The sequence below is a fragment of the Canis lupus genome, chromosome 26 (genome assembly GCF_003254725.2).
Source record: "Canis lupus dingo isolate Sandy chromosome 26, ASM325472v2, whole genome shotgun sequence".
In the NCBI taxonomy this organism is placed as follows: domain Eukaryota; kingdom Metazoa; phylum Chordata; class Mammalia; order Carnivora; family Canidae; genus Canis; species Canis lupus.
The window spans coordinates 27,347,224-27,370,688 of record NC_064268.1 but is presented as its reverse complement, the minus strand read 5'-3'; the positions used below and the strand labels follow the sequence as shown (position 1 = coordinate 27,370,688).

At 41.0% G+C, this 23,465-nt stretch overlaps 1 protein-coding gene across 7 annotated transcripts in view; it reads right to left on the bottom strand.

Moving 5' to 3' along the window:
• Positions 1-23,465, bottom strand: part of SPECC1L (sperm antigen with calponin homology and coiled-coil domains 1 like) — a 132,783-nt gene that overhangs the window by 37,525 nt on the left and 71,793 nt on the right. For all 7 annotated transcript variants that reach the window (XM_025474699.3, XM_049101919.1, XM_025474692.3 and 4 more), the window contains 4 exons: positions 23,160-23,323; positions 18,933-19,024; positions 13,603-13,693; positions 771-854 (listed from right to left, as the gene is read on the bottom strand). In XM_025474699.3, the coding sequence (XP_025330484.3) occupies positions 771-854; positions 13,603-13,693; positions 18,933-19,024; positions 23,160-23,323 (431 nt within the window). The remainder of the gene's footprint in view (positions 1-770; positions 855-13,602; positions 13,694-18,932; positions 19,025-23,159; positions 23,324-23,465) is intronic.

Sequence of the window (23,465 nt, the reverse complement as noted above, 5' to 3'; positions counted from 1 at the left end):
TTGAGACATTTTCTTCAGCAGATTCCAAAATGAGCAGAAATTATCATACAGCAGGAAAAACTAACATTTTCTTTATCATACTGGTAACCTTGAAAGGATTTATTTCTTTCACTAAGAAAACTGTAAAAAAGGTACAGCAGTTGGGATATGCACTGAACTGTACATACCCTGAGTGTGATTTCTATAGAATCTAGAAGATATAGCAGAGGAAATTCAGAGTGAAAAATAATCAACTCAAGGGGCACCCAGGTGGCTCAGTTGGTTAAGCGTCTAACACTTGATTTCAGCTCAGGTAATGATCTCACGGTTGTGAGATGGATCCCCATGCCAGGCCTGCTCAGCGGAGAGTCTGCTTGAGTTTCTCTCTCTGCCCCTCCCCACTCCTCGCTCATGCATACTCTCTCTCTGAAATAAAAATAAATCAATCTTAAAAAAAAAGAAAAATAATCAACTCAAGAGCTAAAGAGGGAAGAAAAATTAAGTAAGTCTAAAGAGAATGTGTTTGGGGATGCTGGGTGGCTCAGTGGTTGATGATCTGCCTTCGGCTCAGGTCATGATCCTGGCGTCCTGGATCAAGTTCTGCAGCAGGCTCCCTGCAGGCAGCCTGCTTCTCTCTCTATGTCTCTGCCTCTCTCTGTGTGTCCCTCATGAATAAATAAATAAAACCTTTAAAATAGATAGATAGATAGACAGACAGGAAGTGTTTGGTACCATTACTAAAACTTCTGGAAGAGTTTTTCTAAAGGAAATTCCAGATAAAAAGTCATCACCTGAGATGGTCTTGGCACTTTCCATGGCAGGTACTCTTGGCAGAGAAGCAGGTCGGCTGGTTGAAGAGGTTCGTAATAGATGCTCTGCACAAAATGGTCAAAAAAAAAAAAAGAGAGACACTGAACCAAAGTAACAAAGGTAGCAAGAAAGTGAGCTCTTCTCCTCTTCCTCCTTCCCCCTCCTAGGCTCATCCTTCTTTCTCAGTCCAGGGTACTCTTAACAATTCCCCACAGAGTCCACATCTACAAAAGAGCTTCTGTAGACAAGGACTGTGGGAAAACATTTCATTTATGTTCCGATTCTGGAGATGATATTTGACATAGATGAATGTTTCTAAATCACCAACTGCTACTTTTTGACACAATTTAAAACCAAAATTCAAGATCCCCTACTGTATGTTGATCTAAAAGTACAAACTAAATCAAAGCCTTGCCCTTCTGTGCCTACCAACAGTGGGGAAGCCATACATATACACCACCAGAGAAAATCAGGAAAGGACAATTAGAATAAGAATGACAAGGATTATCAAACCGCAGCGTGTGAAGCCATTCATATGGCTTTCAGGCAGCAGGGAGGCCTTCAACATGATGTTAAGCTGGGCTTTACTAGTAGAGAGGAGTGGGAATGGTATTTCAGGGCTAGACAACAACAAACAAACGTATAAGCTGAGTTACAAAACAATAAAATGCTAGTGTAGCCTCAACTTGGGCCATATGGAAATCAGAGAGGGTGGCAGGAAAAGGGACTCTGAAGGGCAGATGAGGCTAACAAGAGCCTTGGTTACCTGGTATGTGGACTTTGGTCTGAGGCAACAAGGAAACCCCAGATGGTTCTGTGAGTGAGGGAAGGACACAGATAGGTACTGCCTCTACTGCCCAAATTGCAGCTGTGCTCTCTTCCACTCTTCCCATGCTCTCTAGACATAAGCAGCCTTCCTTGGTAGTTTCTGGAGTTCCTCACTCATTGGCACAAGCTGCTCCCCTGCTTCCTATCCTCCTCTTCCATACCCTCTGTAGGCCGGCTACCTTCATCACCCTTCTGGTCTAGGTTCCTAGGGCTCCAAGTCTAACAAGGCCAAGCACTAGGACAGATGGACTAGATGTGCTTTGCCTGGTTGCCATGTGCTAAGGATGTGTGATTAGCCTGAGGGAAAAAAACCATCTCTTAAATTTACTGAAGACTATTAGCCTCACTGACCAAGAGTGGCCCCACAGCAAACATATGTTAATAGGTCATTCACCACTTCTTTTTAAGAACTAATTTAAAAAATAGCTCCTCTCAAATATCATGATGTCAAAAATAATGGCATATGACATCTTTCAAGGATAGATTTCAAGCATTTATTATTCCAAAATCTATTTTCTAAGTATATGAAGAACATTTGGTTGTCATTACACACAACTTTGGGAAGGATGAACTTATTTTCTTAAGGAAGATAGGATTTACACAGCCTAGATTCACTACATCTTTCCAAACATGAACAAACATCACCTCTGTGTGAAGAGCCCATAAGCAAGCACCAATCAGAATTGTGAACCCCGTGAGCAATTGGCATTCATCCTCACAGGAAGAGCATATTATGCACAAAGTCTGACAGACAAAACAAAATTAGTAGAACATGGAAATAGTAGGAAACAGAAGTCAACATTTTTAATCAAAATTTCCATTTTACAATTATGCACCTAGTCATTTCCCTAAAATCTTCATTTCCCAAAGAACACAGCAAATAAAGAAAGTGAAAACAAATGTGGCAAGCAGGAGAGATTTTATTTTATAGTAACAAAGTCTATTCTACTGCCATATGGAGCTTTTCTTGTCTTTAATCCATTCACTAAACAAATATCATTTGGCCGTCCACTACTCGCTAGGCACTGGGCTTGGTGAAAAGGTCAGAGGAAGGAGGCAAGAAACTTACCCTTATGGAACTTACAATCTAGAGCAGAAACCAGGCATTAAAAAAAAAAAAAAATCATTACAAGTGAGGGATGCTAGGAAAGAACAAGTGCATGGGGCTCTGGAAACACAACAGGGGACGTGACCTGCTCTTGGGGAGAGGTCCGGAAAAGCCTCCTCAGGAAATGACATCTTGGTTCAGATGGGAAGGGTAATTAATAGCTTTTACACAGGCAAAGGAGAGGTTGGAGGGGAGAGTGTGTTCCCAGCTAAGTGCTCAGCACACACCAGAACAACTCCAGGGCATCAATGTTCAGAGGATAGGGGAAAAGAGCAGCAGATGAGGCAGTAAAGGCAGGCTGGGAGGATCAGAGCAGGCAAAGGAAAGTATGCAGGCAATGCAGGCCAAATTAAGGAGTTTGGACTGTACCCTGTGGGCAATGGGGAGCCAATGAAGGTTTTATTAGGGGAGCATCTTTGTGGCTGCCTGCAGTGGAGTAAAGAAGCCACACTGCATGAAAGATGGTATGTTAGCCTGTACAGAGGAGAGGTGAGGAAGGCTTTGGGTTTGGGTGGTACCAGGGGGGGATGGAGAGAAGTAAACAGGTTCAAGGGCTCTTTGATGAAGCAGAATTAACAGACTTGCTGACCAATGAGATATGAAAGTGACAAAGAAAGAGGTGCCAGGTACAATGATAAGAAAGGCAAAGAGTATTATGGGAAAAGAGAGATGAGAACAAGCTGAATTTGAGAACCCTTTGAGATATGCAGGGGAAGACGCAGAGCAAGCAATTACAAGAGGTTCAGAAGAAAAGTCAGAGGGGATGTGGTATTTTGGAAATTATCAGCATGTAGCTGATGGGGTGAGAATGAACTTGATGACATGGAGGCTATGGTAACCTTGATTAGAGCAATTTCATACACTGGTGGGGACAAAAGTAAGGTGAAAACATGTTGAGGAGCTAGCATCAGAGAGGAAGGAGACAAGTTGCACAAGAGTAAGAAAGAATACAGTAGTTGCAGGAGGTAAGGAAGGGAGAGAATTCTTTTTCTTAACCTAGCAGAGATGTGAGTATTGTTTAAAAAGATTTTATCCATTTATTTGACAGAGAAAGAGCACAAGCAAGAGGGTCAGAAGGAGAAGCAGACTCCCCAGGCTCATACCACGACCCTGGGATCACGACCTCAGCCGAAGGCATAAGTTTAACCAACTGAGCCACCCAGGTGCCCCAGATGTGAGCATTTTTAAATGACAGTGGGAGAGAGCCAGTAGACAGGGTAAAGTTGAAGATCTAGGAGAAGGGGATCATAGCCCGAGGCTAACACCATCTGTGACAGCCTATGGGGACAAGATCAAGGCCTCAGAGAAAGGGATAAACCTACAGAGATGTTCTGCTCACCTCTGACAGACAGGCAGCAGTAACAGAAGCATACTGGGTCTGCTATTTAATTCTCTCTTATTTTAGAAATCACATACATAAACAGGTACAAGCAGTTGTCCCTTTATTATTTCCCAAAACAAATTTAAAGGCAAAATAGTGGGCTTTAAAATAGGAGCCTAAAAAATAAATAAAATAAAATAAAATAAAATAAAATAAAATAGGAGCCTAAAGAGCCAACTTCTCCTCAGACTAGTTCCAAATGGATGGATGCTCCTGCCAAAAACGAGTATAAAATCTGAAAAAAATAAAAAATCAACCACTTCAAGGCACTGAAGAGAATCCAAAAGCAGGCAGAAAAGGAAAAGAGTAAACACTGGGAAGAATGAAAGAACACAGGTAATTTCCCAGATTATGGCTATAGGCATGAGTACAGGCTCCGGGTAAGGCCATACAGGGGGGCTGGTAGGAAGCCTACAGCTTTACTGCTTTGAGAAGCAGAAGACAGATCTCAGGACAACCAAAACTGTTGAAAAGGGAGAAGAGTAGGGTGACAGCAGAAAGAATCACAAATTCTGTATATAGACTGCCCAAATCTCTCACTGACCTCTGAAAACTACAAGCACTCAGATTCCAAGGAGCTGAATTAAGGGCAAAATAACTGAACAGGTATTTAAGATGAAGAAAAAGAGGTGGGATGGAGTTTGAGGTGAGCCAAGGTAACTGCTGGCTATCAAAAACCAATTTTCTGCAGAGGAACAAAACAGAAAACAATCTCTACAACATGTGATTCACATCAGGCAGAATCCAATTCAAAACTAGTAGACATACAAAGAAAGACAAAAAAGCAACCCAGAGTCAAAACAAATAGAAACCTACCCAAAGATGACCCATGTTGGAATGAATGAGCAAAAGAGAATTTTAAAGATGCTTAAATAAGCAAATGAGACATCTCAGCTGAAAGAGTTGCAAGAGTGTGAAAAGGGTGCTCCCTGAGATGCAATATGTAAAGGCAGCCAAAAGCTGAACTTGGAGTGGACACTGAGAACACTCATTCCAAACACCAGCCCTCTCTAAACACAAGGATCAGTGGAACAGTCGGAAGTCTTCTGTGCACTAAGGAGCAGAGCAACTTAATAAACTGCTGTGGCACTAAGGAGGAGAGCAACTTAATAAACTGAAATCCAGCTCAGCTCCTGAACAGATCAACTCAAAATCCCACACTAAACACCTACCGGAAGGAGGGGCCCATGTCAAGACATAAAACCAATCTACTACTCTCTACAAGATGTTCAGCTTTCAACAAAGACGTCCAAAATACACAAAAAGCAAGGAAAAAACAGTATATTGAGTTCACCATGTCAAGGCACAAAGTAATCAATAAAACCAGACTCAGACATGGCAGAGATGTGGAACTAATAGGGCCTTTAAAGTCTATGATGAGGGATCCCTGGGTGGCGCAGCGGTTTGGCGCCTGCCTTTGGCCCAGGGCGCGATCCTGGAGACCCGGGATCGAATCCCACATCGGGCTCCCGGTGCATGGAGCCTGCTTCTCCCTCTGCCTTTGTCTCTGCCTCTCTCTCTCTCTCTGTGACTATCATAAATAAATAAAAATTAAAAAAAAAAAAATAAAGTCTATGATGAATATGTTAGCCTCTGATAGAAATAGTAGACAAACATACAAGATTAATTAGGCTTTCCTATTTGATCTCTGCTTAGAGTTTCCACCTTTCTGCTGAAATTAGACAAATAAAACTGTGAGAACCACGTCTCTGATTCTCAACTGAAGGCAAATTTGCCAATATGCCATTGTCTTCAGGCATTTTTCATTGTCATACCTGGGGCAGTAAGGTGCTTACCATCTAGTGGGTAAAGGCCAGGGAGGCTGCTGAACACCCTACAATGCACAGAACACAATGAATTTTACTAAGATACAAATTTTTTTTAAAAAGTCAACCAGAATTGGGGGATGAGGGGATGAAATGCAGACGGAACAAAATTAATCTAATTGTATTACAAAAGCACGATATAACCATACTGAAAGAGCAGTGAAAAAGGGGGCTGACTTAAGTAGAAAAAAGGTGTTTTGACAGGATACTTTAAGGGTAAACACAAAATGAATTGTACTCACTGTATTCCCTAGATCTGCTTTTCACAGGGGTATGGTATAGCAACTTTGAAACTACTAGGCATGTATAGGAGGTTCAACAAATAAGTATATTATAGACAATGAGAGCCGGGTTTTCCATTGTCAGGAGAAAAAATATACAAATAAGGAACAGGAAAAGGTCAGAACGCACCCTTTGGTGCTGACCTAGAGTCAGAGGCATCTGCGTAGTCATGGGTTTTCATAGATATAGAAATAACACTTACTTGTGTGTATGTATGCATGCGTTGGTATACATACAAAGTTTTCCTAGCTTTATCCAGAGAGGGAATGGAGGCAGTGAAACCTCAGGAGCAATGAGCATCTAGCACTCAGATCTTGTTTTCTAAATACTATTCTCTAATAAAAGTAACCAAGGCTCCTTGGAGAAGTGGTTGATTCTAGATCTGGTGCAGGAAAAAGAATAAATCTGGATCACCTTGTGGGTACCTAAAAGTAAGAAAGTGCTTTTGGAGGGTAGGGGGGTGCATCAAAAGAGCAAAGAGTCAAATGTGAAAGAGTTCCAAATGGCTCCCAGGCTGGAATAATTTGAGCAACAAAGAAAGTAAGAGTAAGAGATTACAACCCAAAGAATAAAATAAATACCCACGGGCTTATACTAATACAAATAAATGTTATAAATAAACAGTAAGTATAATAATATAAATAATTTCCCACAGAAAGAATGAGAAAACAGAAAATCACTGGTACGGAACACCACAGTAATAACTCCTGCAGGCAAAATACACAAACAGATGCTAAAATCAGTGAGAGAAAGTGTAAAGAGGAATAGGATATTTATTAATTACTAGTAGACAATCATTTTAACCAAGTGATCACGGCCAACATGGCCTGTAATAATATGTATTGACTCATGTGCCCCTGTTATGGTACCTGAGAAGGGCACCTCACTTCTGACACAGCTGTTTTCCCAACAGCCCATAACCTCAATGCAACCAAGGGAAAATACCACAAAAACGCATAGTGAGAGATATTCTAAAAAAGTAACTGGCCAGTATTTTTCAAAAGTGTCAAAGTCACGAAGACAGAGACTGATAAACCGGTAGGGGCTTTAATAGGCAGTAAGACAACTAAAAGCCAAGTGGGGCCCAGGATTTGATCCTGGAATTTAAAAAAGACATCAGTAGAAAACCTGGTGAAATCCAAACAATGTCTGTAGTTCAGTTAATGGTATGTTAACAATGTTTGTGATTTCTTATTTTTGTACCTGCCCTATGGCTGTGTAGGATGTTCATGTAAGGGAAGCTAGGGAAAGGTGTAAGAGGGCACTTTAATATTTTTGCAACTCTTCTGTAAGACTGAACTTACCTCAAGAGTTTAAAGACTGAGAGAGCACCTTAAATAAATATTGCAATGCATGCTCAAGTGCATCAACTGAGATTTACCTTGAGAAGCATTTAAAAAAACTAGATGGACTGAAAGGATAGAGGGATGGATAAACATGGTTAACTCAAATACAGCAAAATGCTATAGAATCTAAACAGTAGGATGTGGATACCCACCATACAGTTTCTTCCAACTTTCCTGTATGTTTGAAAGTTTCAGTAATAGTATGTTGGGAAAAAAATAGGAGCTTAGATACTCTAGTTTATCAAGACAAATATCAAAACCACAGAGAAAAAAAGGAAAGGGTTAGGGAGAGGGGAAGGTTTAGAAGTGAACGGGTAGACATTCATTAGACTATAAATACAAAAGAGTAGGATTTCTATCTGAATTTCTCCTAGGAATTTCCCCACTAGGGTGGGATCTAGGGCTGGGCTGGAATTTGACTTAGATCTACCCTCTAGAGAATGAAAATTGCTGTGAAACTTTTTAAATATTAAATAGAAAGCTATTTTTCTTTTACTTAACTTAGGCTATAACATTTAACAAAGATTTGGCTTTCTAGTGAAATCTTCTTTATATCACATTATACGCACCTAATATTACCATAAACCAATGTCTTCAAAATACTGTGTTTTTAAAACTTTTTACATCTCTAGCCTCAAGTAATACAATTTAGATGATAAGAATATGAATTTATTTTTTTTAAAGATTTCACTTATTTATTTGAGAGAGAAAGAACGAGCAGTTCGGTGTGTGTGTGGGGGATGGTAAGCAGGAAGAGAGGGCAGAGGGAAAAGGGGAAGAAGAAGAAGCAGACTCCCCACTGAGCAGGGAGCCTGACTCGGGGCTCGATCCTAGGACCCTATGATCATGACCTGAGCTGAAGGCAGAGGCTTACCCATCTGAGCCACCCAGGTGCCCCAAGAGTATGAATTTCTTTACAAAACATAAATACACTTGAATTAATCAACTTTCTCAGATAACCAAGTGTCTGAGCCACATCACAGGACAAAGTCACCCTAAAACAGGGCAAAAACCCAGGCTCACCAACCATCTGCAACATTCAGCTGAGGTCTCTGCTTAACACTCTACTCTGGACCCTATAAGATCACACTGTGCAAGGGATCAGTAAAGACTTTTTCAACCACCTGTATCCATGTAGCTAGCAGGCAGATCTATCCTTTCCTGTTTATTAGGTCAAAAAAACTAATTCATATCCTATCTACAAAGTGTCACTGAGGTGGCACAATCATGACCCTAAGCCAATAATACCAACAAAAGAGCATCTGATCAGTTCATTTATAATAAGATTTCTCTGCTCTGAAATATTTTCCTGTAACTGACATATAAAGCATGACGCTAAAATAGAACAAAAAACCCCTATGCCTATTATAATATACTTAACTGGAAAAAACACCAAATTCTCTAATTTAAGTGTAAAACAAAAGGCAGCCCCTTTTAAATTTTCAGTAATGAAGCCACTGTAACTTTCAAAATAAAAATTATAGACTCTTCTTTGATTAACGCCATGGTAAAAGAAACAATCAAGGAAGCATTTTCAGAGAGGGCCTGAAAATCCTACTCTCTTTTCACAGTTTAGATAACCATGGTGGTTTTTTCCAACCAAGAATCACTTGGTTGTTCTTAGTTACATAAGTTGTTTCTTTCTCTAATGACTGTTTAAAATAAAAAATCACACTATCAACAAATTCTCAGACAAAAATTCACTTAAGTGTTTCCTGCTCTCTCCTGTATTTGCACTGCTTCAGCTAAGTCCCATGAAGGCATAATGGACTGAAGTGGAGAAGCAGACCAGCATTAACACACCCCCAAGAGCATTATCATTTGGTACATTACCAGATAAGAAAACAAGGGGAGCCAGGGAAAGGTTTCATTCAGCAGAGCCCCAGAAAAAACATTTACTGTGTCAAAAACCTTGTCACACTGATCTTCCACACTTCCAATCCATACCCACGAAACCAAGGTAATAGAAAAAATTAAATAGTAATCTTTGCCCAGTTTCCCCAATTTGTCCTTTTTAAAGAATTACTTGGGATGTTTCTGAAAATGAAGTTTCTAAGCTCCCTTTCCTAGAGTCTTTGGCAATAGACCTGAGGTGAAGCCCAGGATTCCCTACTTTAAGAAATGACTCAGTTAAGTCTTATCGACAGGTAAATTCGAGAAACGCTGCTGGTATTCACTTTCCTCAGTAAACCTTGTCCTGCTGTAAGCCGATCAAGAAGAGTCTGGAAGGTAGCTACTGAAAGGGGAGAAGGCTCGGAGTCATTTCTCACTGGAGCATGGGGCATCCTTACCATCCTCAGAAGCCAACTGGGGCCTGAGGACTCAGTTTTATCTGATCTCTCCAGTCAGGGGTCTCTCCCACAGAGCTGTCACAGGCCCAAAGTTATATATACTCTCAAAGGCTATGGCATCCTGGCTCCAACTGTACTTGGTGCTGACTGCAGATCAAAAGGTTGACTTGATAGAACAGGGGAACACACAATAGGCATCTGAGTGGGGTTACTCCTTGGCTTCCATTTTTGTCCTCAGTGCCTACAGCCTTAATATGTCCAAAACGTAATGAGTGATGATGCTTTCTCACAACCACTTGTCAGCAGCTAAGCAAAATCCTAAACACCTTGGTGGCCTTGCAATGAACTAAAATCTTGTGTTTGGACAATAGAGAGCCATCTTTCTCTGCTACTTGTGCTACTAAGAAGTTCACACTTCTTATATTAACAGTAATAAAATCTAACAGTGAGCATTTACGGTGGACTAAAATCTGTGCTAAGCCCTTTACATGCTTTAACTTGCATTTCATTCACTCATCTCATAATTTATTATCAAGAGCCCAGCATGACGACAGGTGCTAAGATACCTCAGTGAATCAGATAGACATAAATCCCTGAATTCATTGACTAGGGAGGCAGACAATAAACGTTATAGACAAGTAAACTATGTAGTATCCCCCAAGGGATAAGTACTTAGTTAAAGTTTTTTAAAGGGGAGAGGGGTCCAGGAAAGGGGCATGGGGGGAGAGTTGGTTGACAATTTTAACTATGGCACTCACCAGCCAAGGGGGACGAGAGCAGAGCCTTGAAGGAGGGCCAGAGTGAGCCGTGTGGACATGTGGCAGAGAACTCCAGCAGAAGAAGCACCAGTGCAAGGCTCCCTGGTTGAGAGAGTGCCAGAATGCCCAGGGAACATAAGGAAGCCTGTGTGGCTCGGCAGAGTGACCAGGACAGAAACATGAGGAGGCCAGAGAGGTAACCAAGGCCATGCTGGGAGGGCTGCAGGCCACTAAGAGAACTCTAGCTTTTCCTCTGAGAGAAACAGGGAGCTGGGGGAAGGTTTGAATAGAATGAAGTGTTCCAACTTCTATTTTTCAGGATTATGGTGACTGTAGGGTTAATAGATCGTGAGAGGGGTTAGGAATCTTTTGGCAGAAACCAGGTGAGAGATGATGGTGTCTTGACCAAGGAGGTGGTGGCAGAGGGAAGAGCAATGTTTGGACTCTGGATGAAGAGCCAATGAAGTTTCTTGAATAACAAAAGAGTTCTGTAACTTTGTGAACTGACAGATGGTAACTATACTTTTTGTGGTGATAATTTTGCAACATGTATAAAAATGTGGATCATTGTGTTGTGTGCCTGGAATTAATATAATGTTACATGCTGTTTACATTTCAACTAAAAAATTGATTTGATTGGGGTGCCTGGGTGGCTCAGTCAGTTAAGCATCTGACTCTTGGGATCCCTGGGTGGCGCAGGGGTTTGGCGCCTGCCTTTGGCCCAGGGCGCGATTCTGGAGACCCGGGATTGAATCCCACGTCAGGCTCCCGGTGCATGGAGCCTGCTTCTCCCTCTGCCTGTGTCTCTGCCCCTCTCTCTCTCTCTCTCTGTGACTATCATAAATAAATAAAAATTAAAAAAAAAAAAAAAAAGCATCTGACTCTTGATCTCAGCTCAAGTCCTAATCTCAGGGTCATGGGTTCAGGTCCTATGTTAGGCTCCACGCTGGGCATGGAGCCTACTTATCTCTCTCTCTCTCTCTCTCTCTCTCTCACACACACACACACACACACACACACACACACACACACTCTCTGACTTGATCATGGGGAAAAAAAACCCCAAAATTTGCAGTATAAGGTCTAAGATAAAGAAGGGAGTTTAGGATGATTCCAAGGTTTCTGGAAGATAAAACTGCCATTAACTGAGATGGAGAAGAGAAATTACAGGTAGGACAAGATTAGAAAATGCAGAAATCTTCTGGACACACTCAGTCTGAGATTATTTGACATCCAGATGGAGCTGTCGAGTAGGCCACTGTGTATATGAGTCTACAGGAGAGAAAGAGGCTAGAGATATCAGTTTGGCAATAACAGTTAAAGCCATGAGAAAGAATATAGTAACAGAGTGAGTGCAGACAGAGAAGGGAGGTCCTGGGACTGAGCTCAGAGGTACACCACCATTTACAGGTCAGGAAGGGGGATCAAGCACAGGAGATGGAGGAACAGCCAGGGAGGGATGGAGAATACACAGAGTGTGGCTTTGTGGCAATCGAGATGAACATCCCAGAAGAGGGAGTGTTCAACAGGGCCACATGCTGCCTATAGTTCACAGCAGACAAGGACTGAGAGCTAGATTAGCGCACAACATCACTGATAACCTCCATCAGAAGCATCTCTGGGTGGAATGGTGGGGGTAAGAGTCTGACTGCAGGGTTTAAGACCTGGGAAGAGAGGGATTTAAGAAGTTTGTGAATATTTCCAATTCACAGGCGAGGAGACAGTCTCAGGGGACAGGACGTACGAGGTCAGTGATATACACACTTGACACATACATAATCCTTAATGGATCCATCTGGGAAGCAAGAGAGGGAATGCAGTCAAGATTTAAAGAGAGACTTGACACCTTCCACTATTTTTTCCTTTAACAAGAGCACCTTCTGAGGGGAGAAAAGACCTCAAGTCATGAATGACGAATGTTCTAGAACCAAGAAGTAGGGGTGGAAGGCAAGCCCTTGTGCAGGGAAGGTAGCAGCAGCACTGTCTTGTGTACCATTATCCCTCAATGTGTGCACTCATCTGAGTATGAGGTATACCTGTGAATGGCAGGTAAGGGGCCAGTCCCACCGCCAAACTGAATACCTCTTACACAGGTGCTCCCTGGAGCCCACAGAACATCCTCTAGGTTATTTAAGGGACTAATTCTCATAAGTCTGCTTATTTCTTCCCCATACCTGCTAAAACCTTGCAGTCACATGCATCAAGGCTAACTGCCATAACCAAGAAAATGCACAGAGCAACACAAGGAGGTGACCAGTCTACACCAACTGAGAGGAGCCCCAGGCTCCTGAGGGGCATACATTTCTGTTAACCACGTCCACACCTACCCCAAATTAAGCGTGCACTTCACAGCACCATGCCCCAATGCCACAAACCATTTTTCTAGTGTACTTCAGCACCATGCAGGAAGAGGCAATATGGAGTCAGAGAAGGAACTCTGACCTTGAAAGGGAGGAGACATGGGTTCTGGTGCTGGCTGGCTCTACCATAAAAGCTGTGTGAAAACGGCCAAGCCCCTTTTATAAGTACGTAAAAGAATGGACCTCATCCGGACTTTGTGTTTCAGAGTTCCAGTGTCCTCTTATGGACAGAGCACAGAGGTTAAAAGAATGGGTTTTGGAGTCAGGCTGCTTGGGTCTACTGCTCATTAACTATTTTATTTAACTTTCTAAAATCTCATTTTTAGTATCTATAAGATGTGGATAACAGTACATATCCCACGAAGAACTATGAAAATAAAGTGCCTAGTAATGGCGTGCACTCTCCACTACCTATCATAATAGTATGAGAAAGCTGTCTTCCAAGATGCATTCAATAACTAACTCCCTATCTGCAAAGAAGACATATTATTAGTAAGCTTCTGATAAAGATGTATATCAGATCAGCTGAAGTCATGTCAAGAACAAAGAAAATCACAATTTAGTTAGTAAAAAAAGCCAGAAGATTCAAAAAATTAAAAGCAGAAGTGAAATACTGTGACATATGAGGTATACCTTGAACAGGGATCTCCCCATAGTTTGGTCTCTTATCTGACAGCGCTGTCAGAGGTTTGGATGTAGATATTGGTCCACTTATGGAATGTCTCTGAAATCATAAGATACACAGTGTCAATGTTAGGATAAATCTAGAGCTGGGACCCACAAATAAAGTCAGTGTTGCAGAGAGTAATATTTAGTTATGAATCTGCATCATTCTTTCCATACTATTATAGTAAGACTAAAACACACACACACAGACACACACACACACACACGGATATAATGTGATCAATATACTATTTTAAAAATTCATACAGAAATATCCCCCTGTGCCCATTACTCAGTTCTCCCCAATGGTAACGTTTATACCACACTATCACAACTAGGATACTGACACTGATACAGTCAAGACACAGAACAAGGATGGCCCTTTAATAATTATACCTTCCCCCCCTTTCCCAATTCCAGAGCACTGACCCCTGGCAACCACTGGTATTCTGAGTGTGATCTCATTATTTTGTTTAAAGAGAATTCTTGGGGCACCTGGGTGGCTCAGTCAGTTGAGCATCTGCCTTTGGCTCGGGTCATGATCTCAGGGGTCCTGGGATCAAGCCCTGCCTTGGGCTCCCTGCTCAGTGGGGAGCCTGTTTCCCCCTCTCCCTCTGCCTGCCACTCTGCCTGCTTGTGCTCTCTGTCTGTGAGAAAGAAAAAAGAAAAGAATAGAAAAGAAAATAATTTGAAAAAAAAGAGAATTCTTAACTCTTATGCACCAACTGGCGAAATATGGAAGTGTTCCTACTAAAAGGGACCCAGTAAAACATATCATCTAATTCAGTGCCACTACGATGGCTTTGCCACTGGCTTCCTCATCTCCGGTCGGATACATGCATCCTCTGCGTGCAGCCACAAGTATCTGCCACAAATACTTAAAATCTCTCAGTTCCTTGGTTTCATCTCCTGCCACCTCTGTGTAATGCTCAAATACCACTAAACTATTCACTTCCACACAGACCATGGTGTTTACCATCACTGTCCTTTCTGTCACGCTTATTTTCCCGGCTTTTCCCTAGCCCTTTTTTATCTAGTCAACCTCTAACTACTCATTTCATATTCCCAGCAGAAAAGTGCAAGGTTCAGCCTCTTCATATCCTTACCAACACTTAAAGACTGCCTTTAATTTTAGCCATCCTAAAAGGTACATAGTGGGATCTTACTGTGAATCTAATTTTTCCTTCCCCAGCAACTAATGATGTTGAACATCTTTTCATGTGTTTACTGGCCATTTGTGCATCTTCTCCTAGGAAGGGACTTTTAGGGATGCCGGGGTGGCTCAGTCAGTTAAGTGTCTGCCTTCAGCTGGGGTCATGATCCCAGGGTCCTGGGATTGAATCCCACATCACGAGGGGGTCGCCCTTCTCATCGGGGAGCCTGCTTCTCCCTCTCCCTCTCTCTCTCTCTCTCTGCCCCTCCCCCTGCTTGTGCTCTCTTATTTTCCCTCAAACAGATAAGTAAAAAAAAAAAATCTTAAAAAAAAAGAGAAAAACTTTAAAAATCTTTTTGTTCACTATTTATTGGTTTGTCTTCAATCAAGTTGAAGACATCTTCTTGGAATACAGTGTTTTGACAGATAAGTGTACTGTGATTACATTCTTCTGAGTCTAGAACTTATCTTTCATTTTCTTAATGTCTCTCAGAGAAGTTTCAAATTTGATGCCCATTTATTAATTTTCTTTCATGGCTCCTTTTTTTTTGTGTCCTAAATAGAAATCTTGGCCTTCTTGAATGATTTTCTCTAATGTTTTCATCTAGAAGTTCTGTAATTTCAGCTTTCCCATGTAGGTCTACAATTAATTTTTATAAATGCCATTACATAACAGTTGTGGTTACCTCAACCGTTATTTTTTTTTTTCCATATGGATTCTAGCTATTCCAGAATCCTTTGCTGGAAAGGCAACCTCTCTCCCATTGAATTACCCTGGCACCTCTACTGAAAATCCATTTACCTATTTTCTGGATTTTCTATATAATCCACTGGTATGATGTCTACATTGAAACTTACATCAGTAAGTGCAGCTGCTGGTACTCTGGCTATTTGTGGGATAGGGAGTTTATCAGCTTAATGAAGATTTCATATAAACAAACAAATAAATAAACTTAGTCATTACCCTACTGCCTTGATTACTCTAAGTGCCTAAATCGGGTAGTATACATCCTCCAAAGTTGTTTCCTTTTGTATCCCCCAATGCTTCGGATATTCAGGATCCTTTGCATTTCTACACAAATTTAAAATTGTATTATCAATTTCTACAAAATAGCATGCAAGACTGTCACTGGGATTGTGTTGAATCTACAGATCAATGTGAGGGAGAGCTGTAAGATAATAATATTGAGTCTTCCAGTCCATAAATATATCTCTCCATTTATTACTTAATTTCTCTCAGCAATATTTTATACTTTCCGTTATACAGATATTGCATAGCATTTTATTAAATATACTGCTAATTATTTTGATTTTCAATTGTTCACTGGAGTGACTAGATCTAAGAGAGAGCAAGAAGAATCCTCAAGACAGAAGCTAATCTTTTTATAACCCTACCTGGTGACATTCCACCCCTTTTCCCATACTCTATTTTCATCAGAAGTGAATCACAAAGTCCAGCCAACACTCAAGAGGAGTGGATTCCATAAGAGTGTGACTTCTAGGAAGTGAAAGTCACTGAGAAGCATTTCAGAGGCTGAGTACCCCAGTTACTTATGGATCTCCTTGGCCCTTTGGAGGTTAATTTTTAAGGTCTTTTAGGGCAGGTCTAGCATCTATTTACCTGTGAGCTGCAATGCAGTTCTACTTTATAGTGTGGCCCTAAGGGGTCTCAAAGGAATACTCCAAGTATTCCAAGATTTCTCCATGGTGACCAGCAGGAACTCAAATGATTCCCTGCCCTGTACCAACTATGGGAGGAAGTGTTTACCTAACAGCTCCCTGGTAATTCTTCTTTCCTGAGAAACTGTTCTGACTTAGCCTTGTGGGGGTTCACCCTGTGCCCGTGCAGACTGGCATTCAAGCAAAGACTCACAGGGATGCCTTTGCGGAGGCCCTTCCTGTGTGTAGTTTCCTCCTCCCAGGTCCTCTGCCCTGAAGGTTCTAGCACTCTCATTCTTCCTGAACAATGATCTGTGTCTCTTCAGACCCATCTAGTTCCCCCTTCCTGGCCCCATCTAGCTTCATCCCCTACTGCACCACCATGTGGAACCTCCCAACAGGAAAAGTAAGAGCCCAGCAGGACTTTCTCCATTTTTTTTTTTTTAATTTTTATTTTTATTTATGATAGTCACAGAGAGAGAGAGAGGCAGAGACATAGGCAGAGGGAGAAGCAGACTCCATGCACCAGGAGCCCGACGTGGGATTCGATCCCGGGTCTCCAGGATCGCGCCCTGGGCCAAAGGCAGGCGCTAAACCGCTGCGCCACCCAGGGATCCCCGACTTTCTCCATTTTTAAACTTTTATTCAAAAACCACTGTCTCCTACTGCCTGTTGTACATGTCTGAATATAATTGCTTCCTATAATTTGGCCAGTGTTTGAGCTGCCTGAGGTGGCAGGGTAATCCAGCCTGTCACTCCCTCACCACCAGCAGTAGAATTCCCACTCAGGGAGTTTTGAAAAACTAACAATCCCAATCTTAGGCCCTATTCCCTAGAGATTCTCGTTCACTAGGATGAAGCCTGGGAATCCATGTGTTTAAAACCTCTCCCACATGGTTTTTATGCACAATTAGGTTTGAGAAGCATTGTGCTAACTAACCAAGTACTAAAAAGCTACTGAATGTGACTTATAATTGTTAACTTTTTTCAAGTTAGATGAGATTTTTCATCTACTATCTTTACAAAGATATACAAAGTCATGCTTTGAATATTAAACTTAACCAACAAATACCACTTAAAGAAATTTCACCTTATTTGAAGTTTATATTTTACATCTTGGGGTCTACAGAAAAATTTGATTAATAGTGAGCCTATAAAAAGCATTAAATCTATAGTGGGATTGGAATTCCCTTGCCTTCCTTGTAAATTAAGAGCATTAAACACCTTCTATACACATGCAAATGCAGAACCATTGATTTGTAAATTACAAATGCAGAAGGACTGTACTTTTACCCTAAACTGCACACAGGAAAAAGTTAAAAAGTAAAAAAAAAAAAAAAAAAAAAAGGTTAAACAAAACACAAAAAACCCCAACAGATTCACTTGTAAAATACATGGCCACTAGTTAACAAAGCACAAAAATCTCCACTGAAAAATAAAATGCCCCCAAACCCTATTTTAGTTTTAGGGAAGAGGTGTGGCCAAGACTACCCTGTATCAAAGAGTACTAGGTTTAAGGCCATTTTTTCTTTGGCTACTCTCACTTACATGGAAAAACTCTACCACAGCCACTGTTTCCAAAAGCACCTGACCAACAAGGGCACAGTGAGAGGGCCTCATGAGCACGACAGAGCAATAGCCTTCTGTCTTGTTGTGGTCTCCATTTCCATAGTGACCAGAAAAGCGACCTCAGAGATTTGTTGAAATGGACCAGCAATGCCCTTGTGCTAGACTGCTAGAAAAATGGCCCATATTGAACCTTCTGCAGAACCTTTCCACTCTGAATCTGGACTAGCATTATGACGTGGTTGGAGCTTGAGACACCACACCACGAACGAACCACATGGAGAGAGTGGCCCAGCCATCCCTGCTGAGCCCAGCCCCCAGTCCACCCTATGGCTAAGTGCAGCTGCAAGAGTGAGCCCACACAAAGTCAGCAAAGAACTGCCTAGTCAACACAGAAATGTGAAAATTTCTGTTCTAAACCACTAAGCTTTGAAGTGATATGTTAGGTAGTGGAGGCTGACACATGCCAACTACATACTCTGATGGTGCCTGAAGCCACACTGCCCAGGTTCAAATCCCATTTTACCACTTCTTCATTATATGACCCTCAGCAAGTTGCTTAATCTTTCTCGGCCTCAGCTGCCACATGTGAAAACTAGTGGTAAGAATAGTACCTGATACCAATAGAGCTGTTGTGAGGATTAAATGAATTCACATCATAAAGCATTTGGAAGAGTGTAGAACACATAGCAAGTGCTCAATACTTGTTAGCTATCATTATTACTAGAGACTTTCAAAAGACTAGTAACACAATGGACATTTTCATAATATATCTCAATTAAGGATATTTACATGATTTTACAACCCTAACTACATTCCTCACAAGGTGTGCCCCCCTAATGTAAGTGCAAAGGACTTTTCGGAGGACAGACTTCCAGATGCTAAGGACCCCACAGCCTCTACAGTAACAGACACTTACCTGCATAGGTGAGACTGCTGCAGCAGGAGGGGTTTTCATTGGACTTGGACTTAAAGGCGTGCGAGGAATCGCGGCCGCAGTAGGGTTTGGTACTACAGAAACAAACAAACATTGAATGTATCATGGTAGAGTGGAAACTTTCATAACTGGTCTCCCGTAAAGGATCCCCCAGACCATTCAATGCTCAGGCTCCCCTGGAAACTGTTCTGACTGATGCCTAGCATCTATGGCACACTCACAGCTGTGCCTGGCAGGTGATGCTTCTCCTGCCACTAGGTGGACTCTCTGTTCCTTAGAGTAGTTGTGTTGATTCCCAACCTGATTATGCCAGTCATTTCGTTTTTGCCATTTCATTAATTTAGGTAGTTAAAGAGCTCCACGAGCCAATGAAATATAAGTTCAAAAAACCCAAGAGGAGTATTTCTGTAACTGCATCAGGCGAGAAGCCTAGCCCACGGTCGGTGTGCATTCCACGAAGGAACACTGGAAAATAAAAACAAAAATGAAGGAACACTGGGCTCCCATTCATCTTTTCTCATCTCTTCCTATGGGGTTCATCACTTTACTTCACAAGTACTTTCTGATTTGCATTTAATGCATAGATGTACAATTATTCACTTACTCCTCCGTATCCCTCTTTAAACTATGCAAAAGTAAGATCCATAATTTATTCACTTCCAGATACTTAGGCTTGGCACAGATTTTGGTAGAGGGTGCATAAAAAATGGTTATTTGTTTGAAGCTAAATTAAAATCAAAATGGGACACAAAGACAAAATCAGGCATGTCACACAGTGGGGAAAACATGAAGAAGTAGATCATGGTGGACCTTTTTATGCAACCAAGTACTTATATTTAATTTGCTATTTTTAGATGCATTCTTTTATTGAAATAATATTCACATAATAGGGGTGCCTAGGTGGCTAAGGGTCTGCCTTCAGCTCAGGTCATGATCCCAGCCAGGGTCCTGGGATTGAGCACCACATTGGGCTCCCTGCTCAATGGGCAGTCTGCTTCTTTCTCTCCACTGTTTGTGGTGTTTTATGCGTTCTCTCTCTCTCAAAAAGATAAAATCTTAAAAAAAAAAAAAAAACTCACATAGTAGAAAGTAAATAATTTTAAAATGTACATAGTTCAATGGCATCTAGTACATTCACAATATTGTACACCCATCATCACTTCTACCTAGTTCCAAAATATTCCAGTATCTGTTAGGCAATCATTCTCCATTTATCTCTTCCTCAGTCCCTGGCAACAGCCAAACTGCTTTCTGTCTCTATGCACAGACTTACCTATTTTCCATACTTCATATAAGTGGAATCTTATAATACACAGCCTTTTGTGTCTGGCTGCTTTTACTTAGCATGTCTTACACATGGTAGTATACATCAGTACTTCTTTCATTCCTTCCTATGTCTGAATAATATTCCATCAGATGGATATACCATATTCTGTTTAACCATTGATGGACATCTGGGCTGTTTCCACATTTTGGCTATTGTGAATGATGCTATCATGAACACTCACGTACAACTATTTGAAGACTTCTGTTAACTACTTTTGTGTATATAATTTAGCAGTGGGACTGCTGAGTCATTTAGATATATCTTGTAAAATAATGTTTTTAAAAAAGATCGGAATAGAGCAGATTTATCTTTTTGCATTAAAGCTCATTTCATTAATATTCTGAATAACTACATGACTTTAAATTTAGTAAAGCACTCCATTATCATTTCATTTTAGAAGCACAGATTTTTGTGAGCCTTTCTTTCATTTTATCCCATCATATTACCCAGAGGTAGCCATTAACAATAGTTCCAAGTGCATCATCTTTCTTGTACTTTTAATGCAAAAATCTATGTACTTAAAAAACAAAATGAGATCACACTATATAATACTGGTCTACAACTTATTACAAAGGACTGCAGTATTTTATACATCAGTACTTCGAAATCTACCTCAACCTTATTAAAAAATGCACGGTATTCTATTGTACTAATGGGTCATAACTGACTTATTAATGTTTTTAATGGGCACTTGAGCAATATCTAGGTTTTCAAACAATCCTATACTGAAAACTTTCTGTGTATATCTGTATCTATATGTATATCTATATATCTTTATAAACTTGTGCCTGTATGATGTATAAGAACTTCAGGATCTATGAATATGGCATTGTAAATTGGAAGTTACTGTCTTCCAAAATATCTGTATCAATAGTGTAAGTATGTGACTTTTGATCTGATTTTAAGCCAAAGAAAACTAATTTGTGTGTAGTCATAGAATACAGATTATAGAAACTCTACTATTAAGTGAATTAGAATAAAGCCTGTCATGAAGTTTAAAGAATTTTTAAAATAACTTTTAGGACACATTACATTCAGTTATTTTTCTGGAAAAAAAAAATTTTTTTAAGGATTTATTTATTTGAGAGAGTTAAGCTAATTCTGCACTGAGTGTGGAGTCCAACCTGAGGCTTAATCTCATGATCCTGAGATCATGACCTGAGCGAAAACCAAGAGTCGGATACTTAATTAACTACCTCACCCACGTGCCCCTCCACTTTTAAAAGATTTTTTTACAAAGATTTATTAAAAAAAAAAAAAAAGAGGGCAGCCCGGGTGGCTCAGTGGTTTAGCGTCACCTTCGGCCCAAGGTGTGATCCTGGAGACCGGGGATCGAGTCCCACATCCGGCTCCCTGAATGGAGCCTGCTTCTCCCTCTGCCTGTGTCTCTGCCTCTCTCTCTCTCTCTGTCTCTCATGAATAAATAAAAAAATTTAAAAAAAGAAAAAGATAATTATCTGAAAGAGAAAGAAAGCAATCTCCCGCTGAGTGCAGAGCCCGATGCAGGGCTCAATCCCATGACCCATAAGATCATGACCTGAGCCAAAAACAAGAGTCAAACGTTTAACCGACTGAGCCACCCAGGTAACCCAAGATTTTATTTTTTTAAGTATTCTCTACATCTAACATGGAGCTCAGACTCACAACCTCAGGATCGAGAGTAATGTGCTCTACCAACTGAGCCAGATGGATGCCTCCATTTAGTTTTTTTTAAAAACGACATCCCTGACAGAACATGAGAAACTCCTAACTCTGGGAAACGAACTAGGGGTGGTGGAAGGGGATGTGGGTGACTGGGTGACAGGCACTGAGGGGGGCACTTGATGGGATGAGCACTGGGTGTTATTCTATATGTTGGCAAATTGAACACCAATAAAGAATAAATTTATTAAAAACAACAACAACAACAATAAAAAAAACGACAACCCTTTCCCTTTCCCAAAGCTGAAGGGGTTAAAGAGATAAAAAGGAGCCAGTCACTTGAAGGTGGGAAGAGTGAGCTTCCAGGTAGAGAAGATATGAAGCCTGTGCTATATGAACCCTGGTCTGTTTTGGGACCTAAAGTCTAGTGTGGTGGGAGTAGAAGAAGGGCAGGGGAAGAGTGGCTCAACTGCAGTAAGAGGAAGGCAGGGTCAGATTATGCAGGCATCTGGGGATCTGAATTTCATTGTAACTATAATAAAGCAATTAAAGGAGTTTAAGCAAAAGATCTTTCTGTCATGAAATGAAATGGAGAGACTAATTAGGAGGTCACTGAAATTAGAAGCTGATGGTGGCTTGTACTAGCAGTTGATTGTGTGCTAGAGATAGAAGCAGACAGAGCAAAGATGTGCATGCTGGAGGCTAGATCCACATGACCTGTTAATGGATTAGATGTGGAGGTGAGAAAAGAAGAAGGATTTAAGGGAGACGGAAGATTCCTGAATCTCTGATTTAAGTAACTGGGCAGGAACACAGGGGAAGCCTGAAGCTCAGGGACAGGAGTGCAGTTTTGGACATAAGACATCTGGGAGATACCTGAGTGTCAATGTTAAGGAGGCCTTTGGATTTATACACCTACAGGAGTTCAGAGGAAGGGAAAGGACTGAATTCATACATTTGGAGTTTTCAGGCATTTCTTTTAGAAGACACTCAAAGCCCCAGAACTACATGAAGACATTTCTGTGAGAGGCAAGGCACCAAGTCTGAGAGCAAGATCCTCTGAAGCTGAATAGATCCCAAGTCTCCTAAAATTCACCTGATAGTAAGACTAAGTCATTAATGCTACATGAAATTTGATGAGGCTCAGAGAGTAAGATGGTAAAGAATACCAAACCAGATCAGAGAACAGATGGTAAGTGAATGACAACTGCCTGCCTTTAGCATAAGATATAAGAAATTACCTTGTGATGCACTGTCAAATGACTTGATGAGGGTTTTCACCGTAGGGGTTGGCTCAGAGGAAGTTGAGGACCTTCTACTCAGTCCCATCCCTTGCCTTAAGGCTGCCAAATCTCTTTCAACAGCATTCATGTAGTTGTATACCCGGCCTCGCTCCTCCTCTTGCCTGAAAACGATAGTGAAATCAGGCATTTTTACACATATACTAGCAAATACACATTTTTACCTCCCTACTGAAAAGCATTAAAAAGTATCACTTTTAAAAAAGACAATATTAGTAGAAGCTGAGTAAATTACCTAGTCTAATA